Here is a 22,595-nt window from a genome sequence, read left to right on the forward strand (position 1 = left end):
GACCCTTCTTTTATTTATGGTTGTCACGTAAAGCATCTAATCAAGGTTTTTGCTTGTTTGTTTTGTTTTCCTTTGTAATGAGATTTGCACACCTGGTTGAGAGGAACATTTTCAATTGCATTATTTTCTCAAAGCAACTGACTTTGGCCTAAATGTATTTAAACTATTTTTAAAACCGTTTCTTTTACAGAGATTTGTGAATGAACTTTGCTAAGTATGGATTCAGGTGGTGGAAGTCTTGGATTGCACACATCAGACTCTAGAATGGCACATACCATGATTATGCAGGATTTTGGTAAAGCATTTTCTTTGTTATATTTTTTCTTTCTTTTTTAAAAGTCAGAACATACTAAATATCAAAACTGTATTGGGGAAGGGGAGAAATTACAATGAAAAATTGTTCTTTTGCCAGGAAAATACATTTGTAGGGCTTATTTTCTTAAAGTAAGGCGATGTGTCAGTAGTCTAGATAAAATCATTCTTATAATTTTGTGGGAAGGTTGAGGTAAGGAAACTTGGAATATAGTGGTAATATGTCATTGGAAATGAAAACCTCAGTTTGCATAAATACCTGCATCAGTTCTCATGTGTAGGAAATATTAAAATATAAAATACATTTTAAGTTGCATTGTTAATAAAGCTGAAAAAGGAAGTACTTCAGTCATTTCAAAGAAGTTAGTTAGATGCTTATATAGTGATAGAGGAATATCTTGCACTAGGTGATTAATTATATTCTGATGCCATATCCTCAGAAAGTTGTTACTAATAGCATTACCTTTTTATTTTTTTTTGAAAAAAAAATTCCCTACTTTTGTGGCCAAGTTTTTCAGTAGCCTCTTAACAGTAGTCATTTTGATGAAGATGATAAGACTCGCTTGACAGTCAACAAAGAAACTGAATTTGGACAGGTTCAGTCTGAATGATAGAAGAGAGAGGTGTCTGAAGTGTAAGAGGCGGGCATAGAGTGGTAAGAATTAAAGAAAAGATGAGAGTGAGAGTAAAAAAGGTAAATGGTAAATTGGGACCAAAAGTAAACAGAAACATGAGATACTGTGGAATTGTTAAAGATGAAATTAGGAATGGGGGATTACAACAAGTGATACTTTACTCAATTAAGAAAATGCTCCTACTGTTTTCAGATAATATGGTTGAATATGTTATTTTGTCCTCTGTTGTAAAGCCCACAGTAATGAGAGCCAGAAGAACTAGATTCTAGTCTTGGCAGGCCTATTAAATTATCTGTGTAAATGGTCAAATTACATATTTCACTTTTATGAAGGGGTTGGACTAGAAAGCATTTAATGTCCTCCCCAGTTCTCTGATTCCTTGACCTTTCTGTCTGATGGTAAAGGTGCAATGCGTAGATTAAGATTTAATATGGTGGGAATCGAGATGACTGTGTAGTTCATGAAATAGAAAGGAATTATGGATTTATTCTGCTGAAAGAGTCAGAAGTGAGTTGTGTTGATTATTGATGACTTAGAAGTGATTTTATGTGAAAAAAAAGTACAGGAATAAACTCTAGAAGAAGGACAAAAGGCTGAAGCATAAGAGATTTCACAAATAATTTTGTGAATTCTTTGTTAGAGATAGTTTTTCAAATTCTGGAACACTTGAAATTCAGTGTGATAAATTAAGTTTTGGTTGAAATTTCAACTTTAATTTTTTACCTTTTAAAAGCAAGATATTTTTAAATGGAAGAAAGGCAGTATTTTCTCCATTTAATACAAAATATTACCTACCCTGTAGTATCTGGTAAAGTGCCAGAACCCCCCTCACTCCTGAAGAAGTTGCCCATTGGCAAGTAAAACTTGATTCGTTTCAAAGAGTGAAAAAATGTCTGATTGGTGCTGGTGAATATTTGCTTGGTGTTCCTCTTACCTTTCTTTCCACTGTTCCTCCTCAATGTCTTGAGGTTTAATTAATCCCTTATTTATCTAATACTAAGCTTTCCAAATTCTAAAAATTGATTAGAAATTAGATACATTCTCTTTAAATTTTTGCTAACATCAAAACTTAGATATCTGCAATGCCATAAATTAATTATGCTTGTGAAACATAGGAGTTTAGCATACATAGGTAGACCTAGCCAAGTAAACACATTGTGTGGCTCAGGATCTCTAAATTCTGTAAGGTTTTTGGTTAATATGAAATGGCTACTATATTAAGAATCTAGAAACAATAAATGCTGGAGAGGGTGTGGAGAAAAGGGAACACTCTTGCACTGCTGGTGGGAATGTGAATTAGTACAGCCACTATGGAGAACGGTATGGAGGTTCCTTAAAAAACTACAAATAGAACTACTATATGACCCAGCAATCCCACTGCTGGGCATATACCCTGAGAAAACCATAGTTCAAAAAGAGTCATGTACCAAAATGTTCATTGCAGCTCTATTTACAATAGCCAGGAGATGGAAGCAACCTAAGTGTCCATCATCGGATAAATGGATAAAGAAGATGTGGCACATATATACAATGGAATATTACTCAGCCATAAAAAGAAACGAAATTGATTTATTTGTAGTGAGGTGGATGGACCTAGAGTCTATCATACAGAGTGAAGTAAGTCAGAAAGAGAAAGACAAATACCGTATGCTAACACATATATATGGAATCTAAGAAAAAAAAATGTCATGAAGAACCTATGGGTAAGATGGGAATAAAGACACAGACCTACTAGAGAATGGATTTGAGGATATGGGGAGGGGGAAGGATAAGCTGTGACAAAGTGAGAGAGTGGCATGGACATATATACACTACCAAACGTAAAATAGATAGCTAGTGGGAAGCAGCCACATAGCACAGGGAGATTAGCTCGGTGCTTTGTGACCACCTAGAGGGGTGGGATAGGGAGAGTGGGAGGGAGGGAGACGCAAGAGGGAAGAGATATGGGAACATATGTATATGTATAACTGATTCACTTTGTTATAAAGCAGAAACTAACACACCATTGTAAAGCAATTATACTCCAATAAAGATGAAAAAAAAAGAAAAAGAATCTGAACTATTAATTTAATTGAGAAGTTTATTGGACCAGTTTCTTTTGAAGGATACTTTAGAGTTTAAATTTTACAGTAGTATGATTTATGTAATAACTTGTGCATGTCTCAGTGTAATAGTTGCCCTTGGAATCTGTGCCATTGAATTTAGTTGTTGTTAAGTTTTTATTGCTGAAAAGAGTCCATATTGCTTTGGGTCTTAAGTAGCAGAAAACCTTAGATGGTGGCCCAAGATGGACCCAACAAATACCAAATTTTATGCTGTCCTGGTGAAATTCCAGGTATTCACATTTAAATTAAATAACTTTAGTAAAAAGGGAAATGCTTGAAATAATGACTTGTTTCTTACTGTTATCTGGTTATCTAACTGATTTCACACTTTTAAAAAGTTCTTCATATCATTTATAATTTGCTACCTAGTGAGATAAATTTTAATTCCCTTTAATGCTGCTTACTAAATGCCTTAAATTTTAAACGAGTGACTCTATAGTAGGTCTTCTTATTCTTTCTCTTTCAAACTCTTCCTTTAGTAGTCACTCACATGATTAGCCCTATAAATTCCTTAAAAAATAGTCTCTAGAATAAGTAAATTCTATTCTCCTCATTTAGGCAAGTTTAAAAAAAAAGCCAGTCTGGAGTAAAACAATGAGTTCAGTTCCCAGCTTGAACCTTGGGCAAGGTTATTTATTTATTTATTTATTTATTAACATCTTTATTGGAATATAATTGCTTTACAATGGTGTGTTACTTTCTGCTTTATAACAAAGTGAATCAGTTATACATATACATATACCTCCATATCTCTTCCCTCTTGCGTCTCCCTCACTCCCACCCTCCCTATCCCACCCCTCTAGGTGGTCACAAAGCACAGAGCTGATCTCCCTGTCTGTGCTATGCGGCTGCTTCCCACTAGCTATCTATTTTACGTTTGATAGTGTATATATTTCCATGCCACTCTCTCACTTTGTCCCAGCTTACCCTTCCCCCTCCCCGTATCCTCAAGTCCATTCTCTAGTAAGTCTGCGTCTTTATTCCTGTCTGGGCAAGGTTATTTAATCTCTCTAAACCATAGTTTGTTCATATTTAAAATGGGGATAATAACACTCACCTTATTACAGAGTTCTGAGGCTTAAATGAGATAATATATGTAAAAGTATTAGGTTGCTTGGTGCATAGTACTCAATAAATATAGCTAGAGTATAGCTAAAATAAGTGACTTTGTTTAGAAAGTCAGTGAAATCTAACAGATGAGTTGATAAGAGGAAAGTGCAAAATTTAATAAAAGACATCTTGGATCTTGGTCTGAGTAATCTGCCAATACCCTGTGAGGAACCCATTAATTCTTGGTCTAAGATCCTTAAATTATTTAGTTCAGGGCAAACAAGGATGTTTGGATTTTTTTGGTTTAGATCTGATTTATTTTGACCTGTAATTTCCTGCTAGAGTTAAAGACTAGGTAAACTGAAAAACACTTATTCCTTCTTCTTAGAATCCTCCCAAACAGGTTAATCTGAACCCAAGCCAGCACTAGCATTATTCTATCCTTCCATCCTTCCCTAGTGTCTACTCTCAGAAACCAAACTACTCTCCAGCAATGTTCTAAAATAAATGGGATTTCCCATATTTTAAGTCTAACTTATGAAAAGATTTTATAAAATACTAATTTCATTGTTCATATACATAGAATTGCAATACTGTGAATTTTATAGGGTTAACATTTAATTTTTCCCTGCTAAAAACCATATTTCCAGTCTGGTTGAATACTAAATTTGAACCCTCACCTTCTCCCTGTCTCCAAAAATGGCCAGTGGAGTAACAAGTGAATAGAAAGTACTTGTTCTATACGTACTCCCTTTGTCTACCAGATTTTCAAGGTTGAGGCTGTGTCCTTTTGGGTAATATGGTGGTTTAGGTGAGAGTTTGAGAATAGTGAGAAGGCTACAGAAGGGTTGAAAGGAAGATAATCCTGAAAGGCAGCTTTTCCCTTCTCACCTTATTTTTTGATGTGTTAGGGTATTAGTAGTGTTTACTGGTCTCCATCCTAACTTGCTAACAAACTTCCATAATGAATTGGTTAATAATAGTGAACAGTGTATAACAAATGGTACTCTTTCAGGTATTACTGTATAGAAAGTGATCATTATGAAGAAAAGGCTTTGTACTGGATTATTTCATGTAGTTAATTTTGTTGTAACCTGGCCCACAAACTCTGTTAATTTGTTTACTATACCACCTCAGGGAGAATGTAACAGAATTACTCATGAAGGAATTTTACACTCTTACAGTATTTATAAGGGGGGTAGGAGTTGGTGTTTACCATGCTGCTCAAGAAAAACGTTATTTAAAACTTTATTCCTGCAGATTTACTAATTCAGAATTTAATGCAATTTAGAGTTTGTATGTATGTTTTTTAAATAAACCAAATCTTTGCCTAAAATGAGTTGGTTCTTTTTCTTCTCAAATCAGATGTTAAAGGATGCTTTCCATTTTTGAATATAGTAATTCTTGTACAATAAAGAAGTTCAGGGACTTTTATGTTTATAATACGTATTTTCTAATGTATTAAGCTTGTCATATTTTATTAACTCAATTTAACATATTAGCAACCTTTTATGTTTGTGTGCCCTTTTTACTTTAATTTTAATTTTTTGAAATGTTAGACTCACAGGAAGTAGAAAAAATAGTATATAGGGTCCTGTATACCCTTTACTCATCTTCCTCCAATGGTGACATCTTTATAATAACTGTAGTACAGTATCAAAAGCAGAAAATTAACATTGGTACATTATTGTTAATGGGACTACATATCTCATTCAGTTTTCACCTTTTGTGTGTGTGAGAGTGTATATAGTTCTATGCAGTTTTATTTCATATATAGATTTGTGTAGACACCACCACAATGAAGATACAGAATGGCTCCATCTCCATATATATGCTATGCCAAAATAGTCACACACACCCCAACCCTTGGCAACTGCTAATCTGTTCCCCATCTCTATAGTTTTAGAATTTTGAGAATGTTATATAGATGATTCCATTTATACATTATACATTACAGTAACCTTTGGTAATTGACTTTTTTCACGCAGCATAATTTTCTAGCAGTTGATTCAGGTTGTTGAATGTATCAATAGTTTTGTCCCTTTCTTTATTGCTGAGTAGTATTGCATAGTAAGGATGTGCCAGAGTTGGCTTAACCAACCATTTACCTGCTAAAGGACATTTGAGTTGTTGTAGTTTTGTTTTTTGCTACTAGGAATAATAGCTACTATGCACTGTTATGGATATTTATGTACAGCTTTTTGTGTAAACATATTTTAATATCTGTGGGAGAAATGCCACAGAGTACAGTTGTTAGGTTGTATTGGTAAGCACATGTTTTTATAAGAAACTGGGCAAATTATTTTCCAGAGTGGCTGCTGCCGTCACGTATGAGAGATCCAGTTTCTCTGCATCCTCACCAACCTGTGGTGTTATTGTTTTTTATTTTAGTTATTCTAATTGGTGTGTAGTGATATCTCATTGTAGCTTTTTTTTTTACTTGAAAATAAAGTACATTATTTTTAAGGTCTTAATTTAGATTTTACTAATATCGTTTTCACCCATCTCCACCCCAGTTCCTGGTTGGTGATGATTTTTATTACAGTTAAATTGTCAGTGGTTCTTTAAAATGATAGTTTGCCCAGGACTGTTTCATATTTAAAAACTATTTTATGTCATCTGATATATACATACAGTACTTTTAATTAATAAAATAACTTTACTTTTTTTGGATAATTGTTTGTATTGTAGTGGCTGGAATGGCTGGTACTGCGCATATCGATGGAGACCATATTGTTGTTTCAGTTCCTGAGGCTGTATTAGTTTCTGATGTTGTCACAGATGATGGGATAACTCTTGATCATGGCCTCGCAGCTGAAGTTGTCCATGGGCCTGATATCATCACCGAGACTGATGTAGTAACAGAAGGTGTAATTGTTCCTGAAGCCGTACTTGAGGCTGATGTTGCTATTGAAGAAGATTTAGAGGAAGATGACAGTGATCACATCTTGACGTCTGAGCTAATTACAGAAACTGTTAGAGTACCTGAGCAGGTTTTTGTGGCTGACCTTGTTACTGGTCCTGATGGACACTTAGAACATGTGGTCCAAGATTGTGTCTCAGGAGTTGACTCTCCCACAATGGTATCAGAGGAGGTTCTTGTAACTAATTCAGATACAGAAACTGTGATTCAAGCAGCTGGCGGTGTTCCTGGTTCTACAGTTACTATTAAAACTGAAGATGATGATGATGATGATGATGATGATGATGATGATGATGATGTCAAGAGCACTTCTGAAGACTACTTAATGATATCTTGTAAGTGAAACTTAAAGTCCATAATTACTTGGTAGAAACTGATTTATGTATAACACGGACAGGTTTTCTAAGATGGGGATCTATTCAATAAAAGTCATGGGGGTGATCATTTTGAAAGTCAAGAGCACTTCTGAAGACTACTTAATGATATCTTGTAAGTGAAACTTAAAGTCCATAATTACTTGGTAGAAACTGATTTATGTATAACACGGACAGGTTTTCTAAGATGGGGATCTATTCAATAAAAGTCATGGGGGTGATCATTTTGAAAAATAATTTATTTCAAAGCTGTGTTGTTGAGATGCTTTTTTGAATTTGTTCATGTTTTTAATTTATGAAAATTTATACCCACAACAGAGTAAAATAATGCAATTTATTAATATCTTAGAACAAAAATACAGATTTGGAAGGTTCAAAAAGAACATTAAGTGATGCAATATTTTAATGGTAAATATATATATTTCAAAATGGGAAGTTTATTTCATGCAACCACTGCTTTCTTTTTAATATGACAGGTACTGGAGATGTCAGTTCAGTTTTGCTTAGGAGTTTAAGCATAGTATGTTAAGAAATGTGTGATTAGTTTTTTGAATTAAATACTTGAAAAGTAAATAATCAACTCAGATTGTGTTCTACAGTTCTGCCTGTGTTTGTTTTCTGTTGCCTATATATGTGTCTGTATAGTCCATGCAAAAACACTTTAAACATATTTATTTCAGACTGCTTTATGATGTTCTTAAGACATTCTATCTGAATGAGGAAGATAGAAATATCTTATTCTCATTTTAAGTGGTAAGTTTGCCTGAACAGCAACAATAATAAAAATCTCACGATAAGTTATTGATGGAGCTTGAGGAAGAAGTGGGTCTATTCTTTATAAAATTTGAAGGCATTCCTTTATTTAAAAAATCCCTTTAAAACTTAAATAATTTTTTATTTTAGAAAATAGAATATACAAAAATTAAATTTTTTTATATCATTCATTCTCTTGCCACCCAGATCCCTAACTTTTTATAATGGTTAGAATATTCAAATTGAGAATAGTTACTCTTTTTAACCATTTTCATTTATTTTATTTTATTTAGTTTTTCCCTTTTTTTCTTCATCACTTAATCTGTAATTCTTTTTTTTACCTCTTGGTTTCTGTTGACCATTGAATCTTTCAGGAGTTAGAGAATAAATTGCCTTGAAATGTCTCAATGGTAATTTTAAAAGTCCTCTGTTTTTTTCCCAAGATATCTTCAAACTACTCAAGGGATAAAATTGAAGACTTAAAACAGACTGTTATCTTATTCCTAAATCCCTAACTATTCCTGTAAGGAAATCTTATCAGCAGCTGAGTTTGTCTTCTCTGTCTCTGAGGTGCATCTGAAATTTTTCCACTTTCAGACCAAATGTCACAATTTCTTTATCTTAGCAGTTGGTTAGGCTGTTCCACTTGTGCTAAGTAACTTGGAAATTAATATAGGATAACTGTATCTGTCTAAAGTTATCCCAGGTGTGCTTTTCTTTAAAAATACCTAACACCCTCAAAGCATTCCTGGGTGATGATTTGCTTTAGGAAAAGCTTCACCGGAGAAGGGAGGTTCCTTTAAATAATGAACCAATATAATGCATTCAAATTATTTTTTTTACCTATAAAATCAGTTTTTATTTCTTCCAGGAAAATAATTTTGTATAAAGCAAAACATATTGGTAGGGTCATTATGGGAGCGGTCATGAAACCTCACCAATTTCAGGGGTAAAAGAGAAAAGTTAACACCTTTGTATTTTTTTTTTTAGTATAATAGCTTTATTGAGATATAATTCACATGCCACACAGTTCACTCATTAAAGGTGTGCAATTCAGTGGTTTTTCATATATTCACAGAATTGTATCACCATCACCATAATCAATTCTAGAATTTTTCTTCCCCCCAAAAGAAACCCCCATACCTTTGAGCAGTCACCCCTGCCACTCCATTCACCCCTCAGGCAACCACTAATCCAAATTCTTTCTCTATAATTTGCCGGTTCTCAACATTTCATGTAAATGGAATCATATAATATATGGCCTTTTGTGTCTGGCTTCTTTCTCTTAGTATAATGCTTTCAAGGATCATCCATGTTGTAGCATGCATCAGTCCTTCATTCCTTTTTATTAATGAGTAATATTTCATTATATGGATATACAGTTTATTTATCAGTTCATCAGTCGATGGACATTTAGGTTGTTTCCACTTTTTGGCTGTTATGAATAATGCTGCTCTGAACATTCATGTACAAGTTTTTGTGCACATAGGTTTTCAGATGTCTTGGATATATACAGCTGGGAATGGAATACCTTTGTAATTTAAATATTACTAATTTTTGTTTGTTTCATCATTGCATAATATGGATCCATTACACATTGCCTCACCCCATCCCTGTGGTACATCAATACAGAGTTGACCCTTGAACAACACAGGTTTGAACTGTGTGGGTCCACTAATCCAAAGATATTTTTCAATAAATATATACTACAGTGTTACATAATCTGAGGTTAATTGAGTCTGCAGATGTGGAGCTACGGATACGGAGGGGCAGCTGTAAAGGTATACATGGATTTTCGACTATGTGGAGAGTCAGTGCCCCTAAGCCCTGCATTGTTCAAGGGTCAGCTGTAGTCTATACTGATGTCATATTCACCATATAATTTTGGTAGATGTAACATGAAAGGGGTACAGTAAAAAGCCTACTTAGTTTTTAAAAGAAATATTATACTGTACATTTTGCTAAAATGAAATTTTAATCAAATTGTACCAATGGGCTATAGAAGAATATTGAACGATAGCAAACTTTGTAGGGTTGGCAAATAATGCACCTTACTGTTTTTTTTTTAAATTTTTATTGGAGTATAGTTGCTTTACAATGTTGTGTTAGTTTCTGCTGTACAGTAGAGTAAATCAGTTATACGTATACCTATATCCCCTCTTTTTTAGATTTCCTTCCCATTTAGATCACCACAGAGCACTGAGTAGAGTTCCCTGTGCTATACAGTAGGTTCTCATTATTTATCTATTTTATACATAGTAGTGTATATATGTCAATCCCAATCTCCCAATTCATCCCACCCCCCGCACCTTACTGTTTTAATATTATATTTAGCACCAGTAGAATTCTGCGTTTTATATACTATTACCCACTTATCACTGGCTGGGATGTCATGTGGGTTGGGAAACAACACCGTGGGACTTGAATGTTGTAAGCCTTATAACAAAAAGGTTAAGCTTGAATTTTGGGTATTTTGAGTATTATCTGTGTAAAGAAGAGTCTTTGAGGATCTATTTCTAAAATCTGTTGATTGCCTGTTAAATCTTTGTTAACTTTGTACTTTCTATAACAAAGGATATAGAATAAATCTTGGTGAAGTTGATGGTTTATCTCTTAAAACTGTACACTAACATATTTAATAACTTTATCATCTTCTATGAACTTAAAATACAGAACAAGTTCAATTACTCAATACATTTCAAAATTGTTCATTCTGAGGAATCTAATTAAGTAGAAAATAATGGATACATTAAACTGTGGACCTCGAGGAAAGGTATAAATGGAATCAGAATGGCACCAGTAATTTCAATACTTAAAGCAACAATTATGGTACAAAACTTTTGAGAAATGACCAAACAAATGTCTATTTCATTTCGTGAGCTTTAGTTTTGTGAATTACAGTTTTAATTCAGTTTATCCCAGGAGGAACTCTGATTACTTTTAACCACTGAAGTGTAATAAAGTAGTATTTATCAGATGAGAGTATTTTTTTCATTAATTTACTGTTAGTCCAACCTAAGAAATTCATATTTTGGACACTTTTTGAGTGTTTTATATCCTATGTCTTTATTTCCAAGAATGAGAAAGTACTTTTTTTGTGAAGACTTAACTTGCCTCTTAATTTTTTTAATGATCTCATTGTTTTATTCAATGTATTTTAAAAGAGAGGCTGTTAAAAACCAGTAATATCAGATTCTTCCTCATCCTTTTTTCTTTCATTTTAATCTGTCCCATTGTGAAAAAAATATTTGCCAAAAAAGTACTAACAGAATTAGGGTTTATGATGGAATGAAAATATTTTTTTCTGTTTATTTTGATCATTTAGGTACTCTCTTTCATAGACAATAAACTATTTGAACTCTTAAATAATGTGGAATCATTTATATTTAACCACAAAGTTAAAGTAGTTTTACATTGTAAGAAGAATTTCTGAAATTCTGGTGTTTTCACCATTTTGAAAGGCCAAAGGAATATTTTTGAATTTGCATGTATCAAATTTGAAACTGAGGTAGAGAAAATCTAGACTTTAGATCTTACTGAAATTCATATTTTAAGAGTACTGAGTTAAAAACTTTTTAATGTCACTTTATTCTGTTTTAAGTAGCTCTGGAATTGTTTAGATATAGTCAAGGCTTCATGATTTTGTTTCATATATGATACTATGATACATATAGTAGGGAGGAGCAGATTTTCAGTTTAGGTTACATTTCAGTTTTTATGGGGACAGGACAAGCATTGAAATAAAAAATGGTAGGCATATAATCTTTGGGGGAGTATATTGTTTAATATTTATGTCCAAAGAGCAAACTTTATGAATATAATGTATTCATTGCATAGTTTATGCACAGTATTCACTTGAAACTAAATGCTATTCTTAAAGAATCAAATTTTTAAGTATACTTAAAATGTAAGTAATTATTGTTGCTTTATTTTATATATGATTTGAAGCAAATCATCCAATGGTAAACCTGGAAGTATACAAAATTTCTGATTTGAAGTAGCCTTCCATTGACTCAACAAGAATTAAAAGTATTTACTAAGATTTTATTTTCATGATTTCTGAAAAGCCCTTTTTATAAAATAATTCAGGTGTTTTCTATTTTCTCTTTTTTTAAATACTAGATTTCATATGTTAATTGGTTTTAGATATACTGCTATTTAATTTGGGAATTGTTTATGTCAGCTTATTTCATGAGTACTATATATTTTATGTTCTAATTTTTGTTATTAATTTTGGTGTTAGGATTTAGCTTAAAATGTTGAATGTAATGGAAGATTATTTAATCTTTTCCCAAACCACTTTAATTAAAGCTGTATGTTTAAGAGTATTTCATATACATAAATTGAAATCTGTGATTATGTCTTTTATATAATTATGATCATGTAGTATATCTGTCTTGTATACATTTTTTCATGAAATATACCACTCTTAATGGTTGCATAATAGATCATTAATTGAATATAGTGGGTAGGTGGTTAACACATTATTTCACATTGCACTAATACTTAACACCGACTAAATGTCAATGGTACTTTTTGACTGAAACAGCTTCCCGTTTATATTTTACAGTGGATGATGTTGGGGAAAAATTAGAGCATATGGGGAACGCACCATTAAAAATCAGCAGTGATGGTTCACAAGAAGATGTTAAAGAAGATGGATTTGGTTCAGAAGTAATAAAAGTGTATATATTTAAAGCTGAGGCTGAAGATGACGTTGAAATAGGTACAAATAATAATTTTAATTTATTGCTATAATGGTTAGGAATTAGAACTTCTCTTTTCTGGAGACTAAGTTCTAATATTGCCTTCAAAGTGCAACTCTTATAAAAGGTTTCTTTGGGGATGGAATATTTAAAAATTATATATAAATATAAATCAGGGATAGAGAACAAGTCATCTTAGATATTTTTAAACTTGAGTAGAAGATTCCAGTTGAAATTTCAAAACATATGAGTGGAGGGGATTTGATTCAGAGTAGGAAATTATGAGTATTTAAGGGCAGGCTAGAGGCAGGGTGCTTTGGATTTTAATCCTACTTCTTCCATTCAGCTGAGTGGTCTTTGGTGAATTACTTAACCTTCTTCTGCCTCAGTTTCCTCATCCATAAAATGGCCATAATGGTAGTAACTACCTTATAATGCTATTGTGAGGATTAAATGGGTAAATACATGTAAAAGACTTAAATAGTGCTTGGCATATACAAGTGTAATGTAAGTGTTAACATTTGTTGTTATTTCTTAGTGATGACTGAAACTTTAAAGTGCAATTTATAAGAAAATTCTCTTGACACTTAGAAATTTATGTTTGAATATTTGAGGGGGAATATTTTTCTAAAGGAAAATATTTTTATGTATCCTTCTTATTAATTTAGGGAATTATTCCATGATACTTACTGATTTTGATACATGTTTTAACTTCTAAGGTGGAACAGAAATTGTCACAGAGAGTGAGTACACCAATGGGCATTCTGTAGCTGGAGTGCTTGACCAGAGCCGAATGCAGCGGGAGAAGATGGTTTACATGGCAGTTAAAGATTCTTCTCAAGAAGAAGATGATATCAGTAAGGAAAAAAGGCACTGTAGTGACTTATCAGTAGTCATCATGCATTCTTAAAAAAAAAACAATCTCATATTCAAGCACTACATAGGAACAAAGTTCAATAAAATAAGTCTGACCCTTCGCTATAATTAATTTAAAGGAAAAGGGTCCTTTTGACTATCCGTGCATGCATGTATTGTTCAAATGAGAAAACATAAAATACTGTGTCTGAGATACTAGGGATACAGAGATCAGCTAAATATGGTTCCTGACTTTAGGATAGCCCACAAATATGTAGGGAATTACTGAGAATCTACTTTGTGTGTGTTATTGAATATGTTGCATATGTATTATCTCATTTAATTCTCATAATTCATCTCTGAGGTAGGTGGTATTAGCCCTGTTTTATGGAAAGAGAAAGTGCTCAGGGAAATTAAGCAGTTGTCCAAGGCCATTCCAGTATTAAATGAGGAAGATAGGATTTGAACTCATGTCTGCCTAACTCTGCTGTCAGTGATCTTTGTACATGGCAGTGAGCACTGTTGACCTCTCTCTGAATTTAGCAGTAGAAGGGCTAGCTGTTTGTTTTCCTTCTGCCACTGAGAGATTAGCTGAGTAAGTATTCTTCCAAGTCAAGCCACCAGGATTTTTACTTATTATGCCGTTGATGGTCTCCAAGTAGTTGCTCTTTAAGGTTTCTTGCGGCTGAGTACCACAGGGAGTAAAAAGCTCCTCACATTTCCTTTCCTGCCATGGTACACATTTCCTTATGAAGATGTTTTACTTTCTTCCTACTTTCTCCTCACCTCAGTGTAGGAATGCAGCCCTTCCTTAAGGCTTTTTCTGTCTTCTTGCCATGCTGAGACAAAAACTACTTTGTTTTGCCCTAGAAGAGCAAGAGCCTCCACTTCAGTGCATTACCTTGATAATAGTTAGCTTTACCTATACTGCACTATGATCCCCACTCCTCAAATTTCCTCCCCTAGAAGTCATAGGGAGCTGAATTCCAATCCCAAACAAACATGAATAATATACCACAGCTGAAAATGTCAAAACAAATGAGTCTAGAGGATTTGGTTAGAGAGAAAAAGAATTAATTTCTATTTGGTCTCTAGATTCTTTCTTTTCTGTTTTACTCATTGGTCAGGAGACTAAAGGTTAGGTTAGCTGATGCCAGAATTCCATAAGGATGTGCAAAACTTAGACCAATGTTTCCTTCTGGTTAATTGAAAGAAGGGAAACCTAGGAGAAAAGGGATACTTTTTTCCCACATTTTTTCCACTTTTTCAGTAGTGAGTAGGGACTTCCCTAGTGGTCCAGTGGTTAAGACTCCATGCGTCCACTGCAGGTGGCATGGGTTTGAGCCCTGGTTGGGGAAGTTCCGCATGCCGCACGTCACGGCGCGGCCAAAAAAAGAAAAAAAAATTAGTAGAAAATCCCAGTATGTGAATCAAAAGACAAGCGTAAATTCAAGCCAATTTTCTACTTAACACTTTAAATCCAAATGGATTATTTCACATAAAATATACTTACTAACCTTCTACGTTTAAATTCTTTTACACTAATACTATGTTTTTTTAAATGTCTCACTTAACGCTTTTGTCTTCAGTAGGGTCTCTGAAAATCCTGCCTCTTAATGGGTGTCCACATAGCCTTGAGCCACCAGCATTTTATATTATAACCATATATTATGGTTTTACTTTCATTTTTAATTCTTTTTCAATTACTAGTATTTTTGACAATTTTTCACTGCATGTACAGTACTGCATTTAATTTACATGTGGGATAGCATGGACCACTTTCTAGTACTGATTCTATGGGAAATGCCTTCTGAGTTCTGAAGAACTGTCAGGCAGAATTATGGAATACAGCTCTTCTTATAAATTCCTAATGCCCAATGGACTGTGAAATCAGTCAATATATTTCAAGCGCACGTTTTATATAATCTAGAAGTCATTTTCGTAGGACTAGGTTTTAAGAGGAGGATAAGAACTTTGATAAATTACTGTCTCCTAGTGGCACCAGCCTGCGAAGTGCCTAATGTAATTTTTAAGTTAACCAAATTGAAATCTTGAAAGTTGAAAGATAATCGTTTAGAAATTTTTACCCATTTATTAAATACTTGGGGTTATAAACAAGCAATTATTTCTAAAATTTAGGTTGCGCTGAAATAGCAGATGAAGTTTACATGGAAGTCATTGTAGGGGAAGAGGAAGGAACTTCTCTCCCTGAGACTCAGCTTGAGGACTCTGATGTTAATAAAACAATTGTCCCTGTTGTCTGGGCTGCGACATATGGTAGGACACTGGCATTTTTTCACCTGATAAGTACATAACATATCTATTTGATCAGCCTTTAGGTCATTAACTATGCTGTGCTAATGCCCCCATGAGTTGGCTAATACTATAAAATGTTTTGCTGTGGACTGATTCATCTCTAGTTACTTACATAATTTTTGTACCACATATCTTGTGTTATTTACAATGAACCTTGCTTAATGCATTTTGTTTTTCAGTAGGATTTATTTTAAATCCTACATGTATAAGTGAGTGCCATAAAAAGTTTTATTTTTCTAAAATAGGAATATCCTTTGAAAATTGATCCCTCCCCTTTTGGAAAAACTTATTTTATGTTTTAACACCACAAATAATAAGATATTGGGGTTTTGAAAAGGAACAGAAATCCAAGTGTGCTCTTCTAGGAAGTACGTAATGAAAGGTAAATTTATCAAGTTATTTTTTCCCTTTCTGTTTTATCTCATTCTTACTTAATTTACAAGATGGTCCAGGTATACTCTTTACTTTGAAAAATTTTGTTGTTCAAATGCATTAATTTATCTTTACTTGGTTTTTCCAAAGGTTCATTCATTCAACAGTCATTTATTGAGCATCTTCAATTTTGAGGGTATTCTGCAGAAATATCTACCCAGGTTTTATTTGAAAAGTAAGGTTGTCCTAGATGTTAGTAGTTCAAAGGATGCTGACAGCAGCCCTTATTTTCAGTGTGTGATATTATCTAATCTATGGGAGTGGAAGAACTCAACAACAAAAAAGTTTAATCCACGGAACGGTGATCAAAGTAAGATTTTGTAGATTAAGATGTGATCTACTAGTAATCATCATACTCAGTCTATCAGTTTTTAATCAGCCTTTTTTTTTTTAAGGAGATGAAAGAAGAGTTTCTCGAAGGTATGAAGATTGTCAGTCATCAGGTGAGAGAGCATTATATGTGAGATGTAAGTTAGGTAGCTGGTTTTGTGTACTGCTTGGTAGATACAGAGTTATTAGTTTGTGTGTACAGACCCATTTGTTAGACTCTTACTTGCCTGGTCATATCTAGTTAGTTAGAAGAGTTTACCTCTTTGGGAAATTGATTAATTTATATAGAGACATAGCGTGTGTTATTCTGTGAATGCAGTTCATTTTAGATTTACCTCGCGATTTCCCTGGTGGTTTAGTGGTTAAGACTCTGCCCTTCCACTTCCAGGGGGCACGGGTTTGATCCCTGGTTGGGGAACTAAGATCCCATATGCCACATGGCATGGCCAAAATATAAAAAATTAAAATTAAAAAAATAGATTTACCTCAAGATACAAATATCAGGCCACTTACTACATGGGCCATAAAAAAGTTACTATGGAAAAAATTATAAAATAGAAATTACTCTGACATGAAAGTAAAAGTTGCCCATGATATCAACCACTTGTTAATGTCTTCCTTGGGATGGAACTATTTTTTTAATTTCTATGGCAACCAGTAGATTTATATAGCTGTTACATAAAGCTCATGTGTCAGCGTAAATTTTTCTTTAGTTTTGATACACTTCATGTAGTGTTATTTATTCCATGGTTGATAGTTCTTTTTATTTTCTTACACAAGGAGACTTTTTCTAATGATTGTCTATTTTGTTTCTATCTTTAGGAGGTATTTGACTCTCTAACTGTAGATTTCAGGGGAATTAATGAGAGGCATATATATCACAGCATTTAAGCTAAACAGTTTCTTAGGGCTACATTTTTAAACTAAATTGCATAACACAAGAGATTGTGAGAACTGAGATTTTATTAAGTACTTTATTCCATATACACTGATCCCACTGAAATTGCAGTAGATTGCCTGCCACTTTTATCTTAACACTTAAAAAAAATCAATCTTAATACATTTAACATTAAGTAAACTATTCTAAAGCATAAATACAAGAAATCTGTTGTTTGTCATATATTACAGTTACCATGATTGTATTGGATAACTGACATGTGTAAATTTCTTCGCTAAATCTCTTTAATTTCATCAGCCTTTGTCAATGAGAAATTGATCTGATGTCAAGATTTTGTTTAGGGTCATAAAATTCAGTTTCTTATGTTTCATTCACCTTATCAGTTTGTTCCTTTAGGATGAATAAATTGGGATATTTTAAAGTTACTTCCACATGGTATCGTATTTAAAGTATTTGCATATACACATGTGTGTGTAAGAGTATAAAAGACAGAGAAGGAGAAGATGGGTGTACTTTGTGAAATTTAATACTGCAATGGCAACTGAATGCCATGTCTTCTCTAATTCGTCTAACTAAAACCAAAAAAGTGTAAATATATGTAGTTTAATAGTGTATCGATTTTTTTTTCCAGGAAATACTTTGGACTCAACATTAGAAAACAGAAGTAGTACAGCAGCACAATACCTTCAAATTTGTGATAGCATTAATACAAATAAAGTACTTAAACAAAAAGCTAAGAAGAGGAGAAGGGGAGAAATGAGGCAGTGGCAAACAGGTAAAATACTAATACATTACTCGATGAATATTATAATTACTTGAAATGCAGTAGTATTTTTTGTAACCCAAGAATATGCCAGTTGTTTGTAGTGTAGTTAGTCCTACTCCCATGTACCTACTTGTGTTTGATCTAAATAGTTGGGGTTTTTTAAATGTTCTACTGGTACTTAACAAAACTGTGCTTGTTTGCTTTTTACCCAAATGATGTTTTTAAAGAGAATTTTCAGGTTGGTTTAACAATAAAGGGTGCCTATTTCTAGTTTACAAAGTGCATGTGATATAGCATTTTGGCAGGTGAATAGTCTATAGTAGAGTGCTGCTCATTACTTTTTAGTGAGCTACTTTATTATAAATTGCTTTCAATGTGCATTTTATCTTACGGGATCTTATTCTACTAGTACAGTTCTCACATTGTGAATGGCAGCTAATTTTGCCGCCTTTGTGGTAAAACTGTTTAAAACAGTCTGGCCAAATTTCACAACTTCCCTGTTTTGTTTTGTTGTTGTTGTTGTTTTTAATCTAGCTGTTATAATAGGTCCTGATGGACAGCCCCTGACAGTATACCCTTGCCATATTTGCACGAAAAAGTTTAAATCCAGGGGATTCTTGAAAAGACACATGAAGAATCATCCTGATCATTTGATGAGAAAAAAATATCAGTGTACAGATTGTGACTTTACAACTAACAAGAAAGTGAGTTTCCATAACCACTTAGAAAGCCATAAGCTTATAAACAAAGTTGACAAAACCCATGAATTTACGGAATACACACGAAGATACAGAGAGGCTAGTCCATTGAGTTCAAATAAACTTATATTAAGAGACAAGGAGCCGAAGATGCACAAGTGCAAATACTGCGACTATGAAACTGCAGAACAAGGACTGTTAAACCGACATTTACTGGCTGTTCACAGCAAGAATTTTCCTCATGTTTGTGTTGAGTGTGGGAAGGGCTTTCGACATCCTTCTGAACTCAAGAAGCATATGAGAACCCATACTGGTGAGAAGCCATATCAATGTCAGTATTGTGTCTTCAGGTGTGCAGATCAATCAAATTTGAAAACTCACATTAAGTCTAAGCATGGTAACAATTTGCCATATAAATGTGAGCATTGTCCCCAAGCATTTGGTGATGAGAGGGAACTTCAGCGCCATCTGGATTTGTTTCAAGGACATAAGACACACCAGTGTCCTCATTGTGACCATAAGAGCACCAACTCAAGTGACCTTAAGCGGCACATCATATCTGTCCACACTAAGGATTTTCCTCACAAATGTGAGGTCTGTGATAAAGGTTTCCATCGTCCTTCTGAGCTCAAAAAGCATAGTGATATCCATAAGGGTAGGAAGATTCATCAGTGTAGGCACTGTGACTTTAAAACATCAGATCCATTTATTCTTAGTGGTCATATCCTTTCAGTTCATACTAAGGATCAGTCACTGAAGTGTAAAAGGTGCAAAAGAGGGTTCAGACAACAAAATGAGCTCAAAAAGCATATGAAGACTCACACTGGAAGAAAGATTTACCAATGTGAGTATTGTGAATACAGCACTACAGATGCATCTGGCTTTAAACGACATGTGATATCAATACATACAAAAGACTATCCACACAGGTGTGAATTCTGCAAGAAGGGATTCCGAAGACCATCAGAAAAAAATCAGCATATTATGAGGCACCACAAGGAGGCTCTTATGTAATAAGATCAATATAAAGAAAGAAGCTATTTAGAAAATATGACATGCTACATGGAAAGATAATTTCATGAACTGTTTCACCTGGTTACAAAGCTTGATATTAAATCATAAATTTACATTCTTTTTACTAAAGATCTTAAGATATTTGAATTGAGAGGGGATCTCATAGCCCTTTGAAATTAAAGAATTTAAGGAGCACCATAGAATGGTTGCAGAAAACCTTATTGTCTATTTAATAGTATTATAAGCATAATTCAGCTACATGGGGGAAGAGCAAAGACAACCACTTTATTTGGCTGATCATACTAGAGACAGATGTTTCTGAAAAGATCATATCTAATTGAGGAGTTTAGCAATGCTTTGCTATCGCAAGCGTCACTTTTATGCCGTTTTAGAAATGGAATGGGGAAATAAAATGCAGTCATCCATTAGTCACTTAGTCATTGAGCCTTTATATGGTACCTGGAAATTGAATTCCAGAAATGGCAAAAGTTTTGTGTATTCATCAAAAGAAATTTCACTGGAAAACAGGTTAGATTAATTCAATACTATTTAAAAGAATTTCAGAGCTGCTAAGATTTTAACACAGGATAGGATGTTTAAAATATAGCATTCTGTACTGAAGTTTAAAGATTAAAGTTCCCCTTTTTCTGATATTCAAGTTGATTGTTGTTCAGTGTGGCATATATGACAGAAGTATATTTGAGTCAAATGTGGCTTTCTAAAATGGATGCAACAGTAATGTTGCAAAGTTAGCACTATATTTCTTAATGATCTAAAGATTAAATTGAGAGAACACAGTTTTCTTAAATATTATGTTTAGAGGTTTTTTTAGGACAGTCATAGCAAGTATGATTGTCCTAGTCTTACTTGCTCTAACGTTTAAAGGTGCAATTTTATGCCATTATTGAAAATTTTGATTTTTAAAATCTATATACCATATTATTAACATAAATTTTCAATATGAGGCAGTATTTATGCGGTATTTAACAAAACACTATGCTGCCAATAGAGCTTGGAGGTGGATATTCAGTTTACAGTGTATAAATTTAAAATATGCATCCCTTTAACAATGCTTCATGTTAGCATGCTGCAAATCAACATGGCGCTTAAAATAAAAAGCAGGTTTAGGGAAATTTAATGAAAATCCTGTTCATAAATGTAATGCATATGATGTGTATTTTTAAGTTTTAGTTGCTTCATGTTTACACTCAGCTGTTAAACATAACTAAAATGTAATTTTACTTCATGCTATATTGTGGCTTTGTGTTTTAAATAATGTTCACCTTTCTGTTTTTGCACCAGATAGGAATCAGTTCCTTGAGAATAAATTTTTTATCTTTCTTAACTTCAGAATATTAAATTTGGAAATCTAAAATTGTGTGTCATGTGATTTTAAATGATGTACACGCTGTAAAATAAGATTGTCACTGTTATGTGGGATTATTATTTCTAAATGTTACTCATTGAAATGAGCATACAATAAAAAGCATTTATTGCACTTCAGGGTTTTATGAGTTTATTTAAAGTTGTGTTGCAGTGTCCCTCATTAAAAGACTTCACTTAAAATTGCTCTTAGGCAATTTTGTCTGCAGTTTAGCGTCTTGTAGGATTTTGTGCATTAACAACATGAGCTAGGAATTTAAACAATTATGATGACTATGGCATGATTATTCCTCAAAATTTTGTGTTTTTGCTAAAACCGTGATGGAATGCTTTAAAGTTGCCCATCTTAAGACTTGAGACTTAGTATTACAGAGGAAACTAAAAATTCTTAACCTGCTTAAGTAACACAATCCTGAAAAATGAATCTAATTATATTCCCAATAGACCAATATACATTCAAAAGGAAAAGTATTAAATCAGGTATTTGGGAAATATTTCTGCAAATGAGCGTAAAAATAACGTGCTGTATTCAAACTAGTCAGCATTCAGTAGAATCCATGTACCTGGATATAATATATAGCACTATTGCTAAGACTCTTTGTCAATTGGGTTATTCTTTAATGATCACTAAGAGAAAAAGAAGGAATCTATTAGCCATTACATGTTAGACCGGTGCTTTAAGCTTTAATTCTATAGAGTTCATCTAGGGATCTTGTTAAAATATACTAATTCCATAGGTGTAGGCCAGGGCCTACATTTCTGCATTTCTAGCAAGCCCCCAATGTGTTACCACCATAGAAATAGTAAGGTGTTAGACAAAGCCCCCAGTGTAATTCCCATACACTTTGCCAACTTTGCTTAAACAAATACCTATGGGTGAGTACATAGAGGAAATCCATACTGAGGACTTGGCATTTGAGCTGAGACATGAGTGGCAGGAAAGAACCAGTCATGAAAATCTTGTGCAAGTGCAAGAGCATTCAAGGCAGAGAAACACACATGCAAATGCGAACAACCTGAAATGGTACCAGCTTTGGCTAGATCA

The 22,595-nt window shown here is 33.5% G+C and overlaps 1 protein-coding gene across 2 annotated transcripts; it reads left to right on the forward strand.

The window, feature by feature from the left end:
* The first annotated feature begins 216 nt into the window (after positions 1 to 216).
* On the forward strand, positions 217 to 21,668 carry ZNF711 (ZFX family zinc finger ZNF711). Of its 2 annotated transcripts, XM_024740220.1 has the most exons (8): positions 217 to 295; positions 6,794 to 7,360; positions 12,723 to 12,878; positions 13,578 to 13,715; positions 15,853 to 15,990; positions 16,857 to 16,904; positions 18,321 to 18,464; positions 18,990 to 21,630. In XM_024740220.1, exons 1-8 carry the CDS (start codon positions 217 to 219, stop codon positions 20,165 to 20,167), a joined length of 2,448 nt encoding a protein of 815 aa, XP_024595988.1. In that variant the 3' UTR covers positions 20,168 to 21,630. The 2 variants fall into 2 exon arrangements, with proteins under 2 accessions (XP_024595988.1, XP_024595989.1); XM_024740221.1 differs by lacking the exon at positions 15,853 to 15,990 and having other exon boundaries at positions 18,990 to 21,668.
* The last annotated feature ends 927 nt before the right edge of the window (positions 21,669 to 22,595 follow it).

This window comes from Neophocaena asiaeorientalis, unplaced genomic scaffold, assembly GCF_003031525.2.
Source record: "Neophocaena asiaeorientalis asiaeorientalis breed wild unplaced genomic scaffold, Neophocaena_asiaeorientalis_V1.1 scaffold840, whole genome shotgun sequence".
Classification (NCBI taxonomy): Eukaryota; Metazoa; Chordata; class Mammalia; order Artiodactyla; family Phocoenidae; genus Neophocaena; species Neophocaena asiaeorientalis.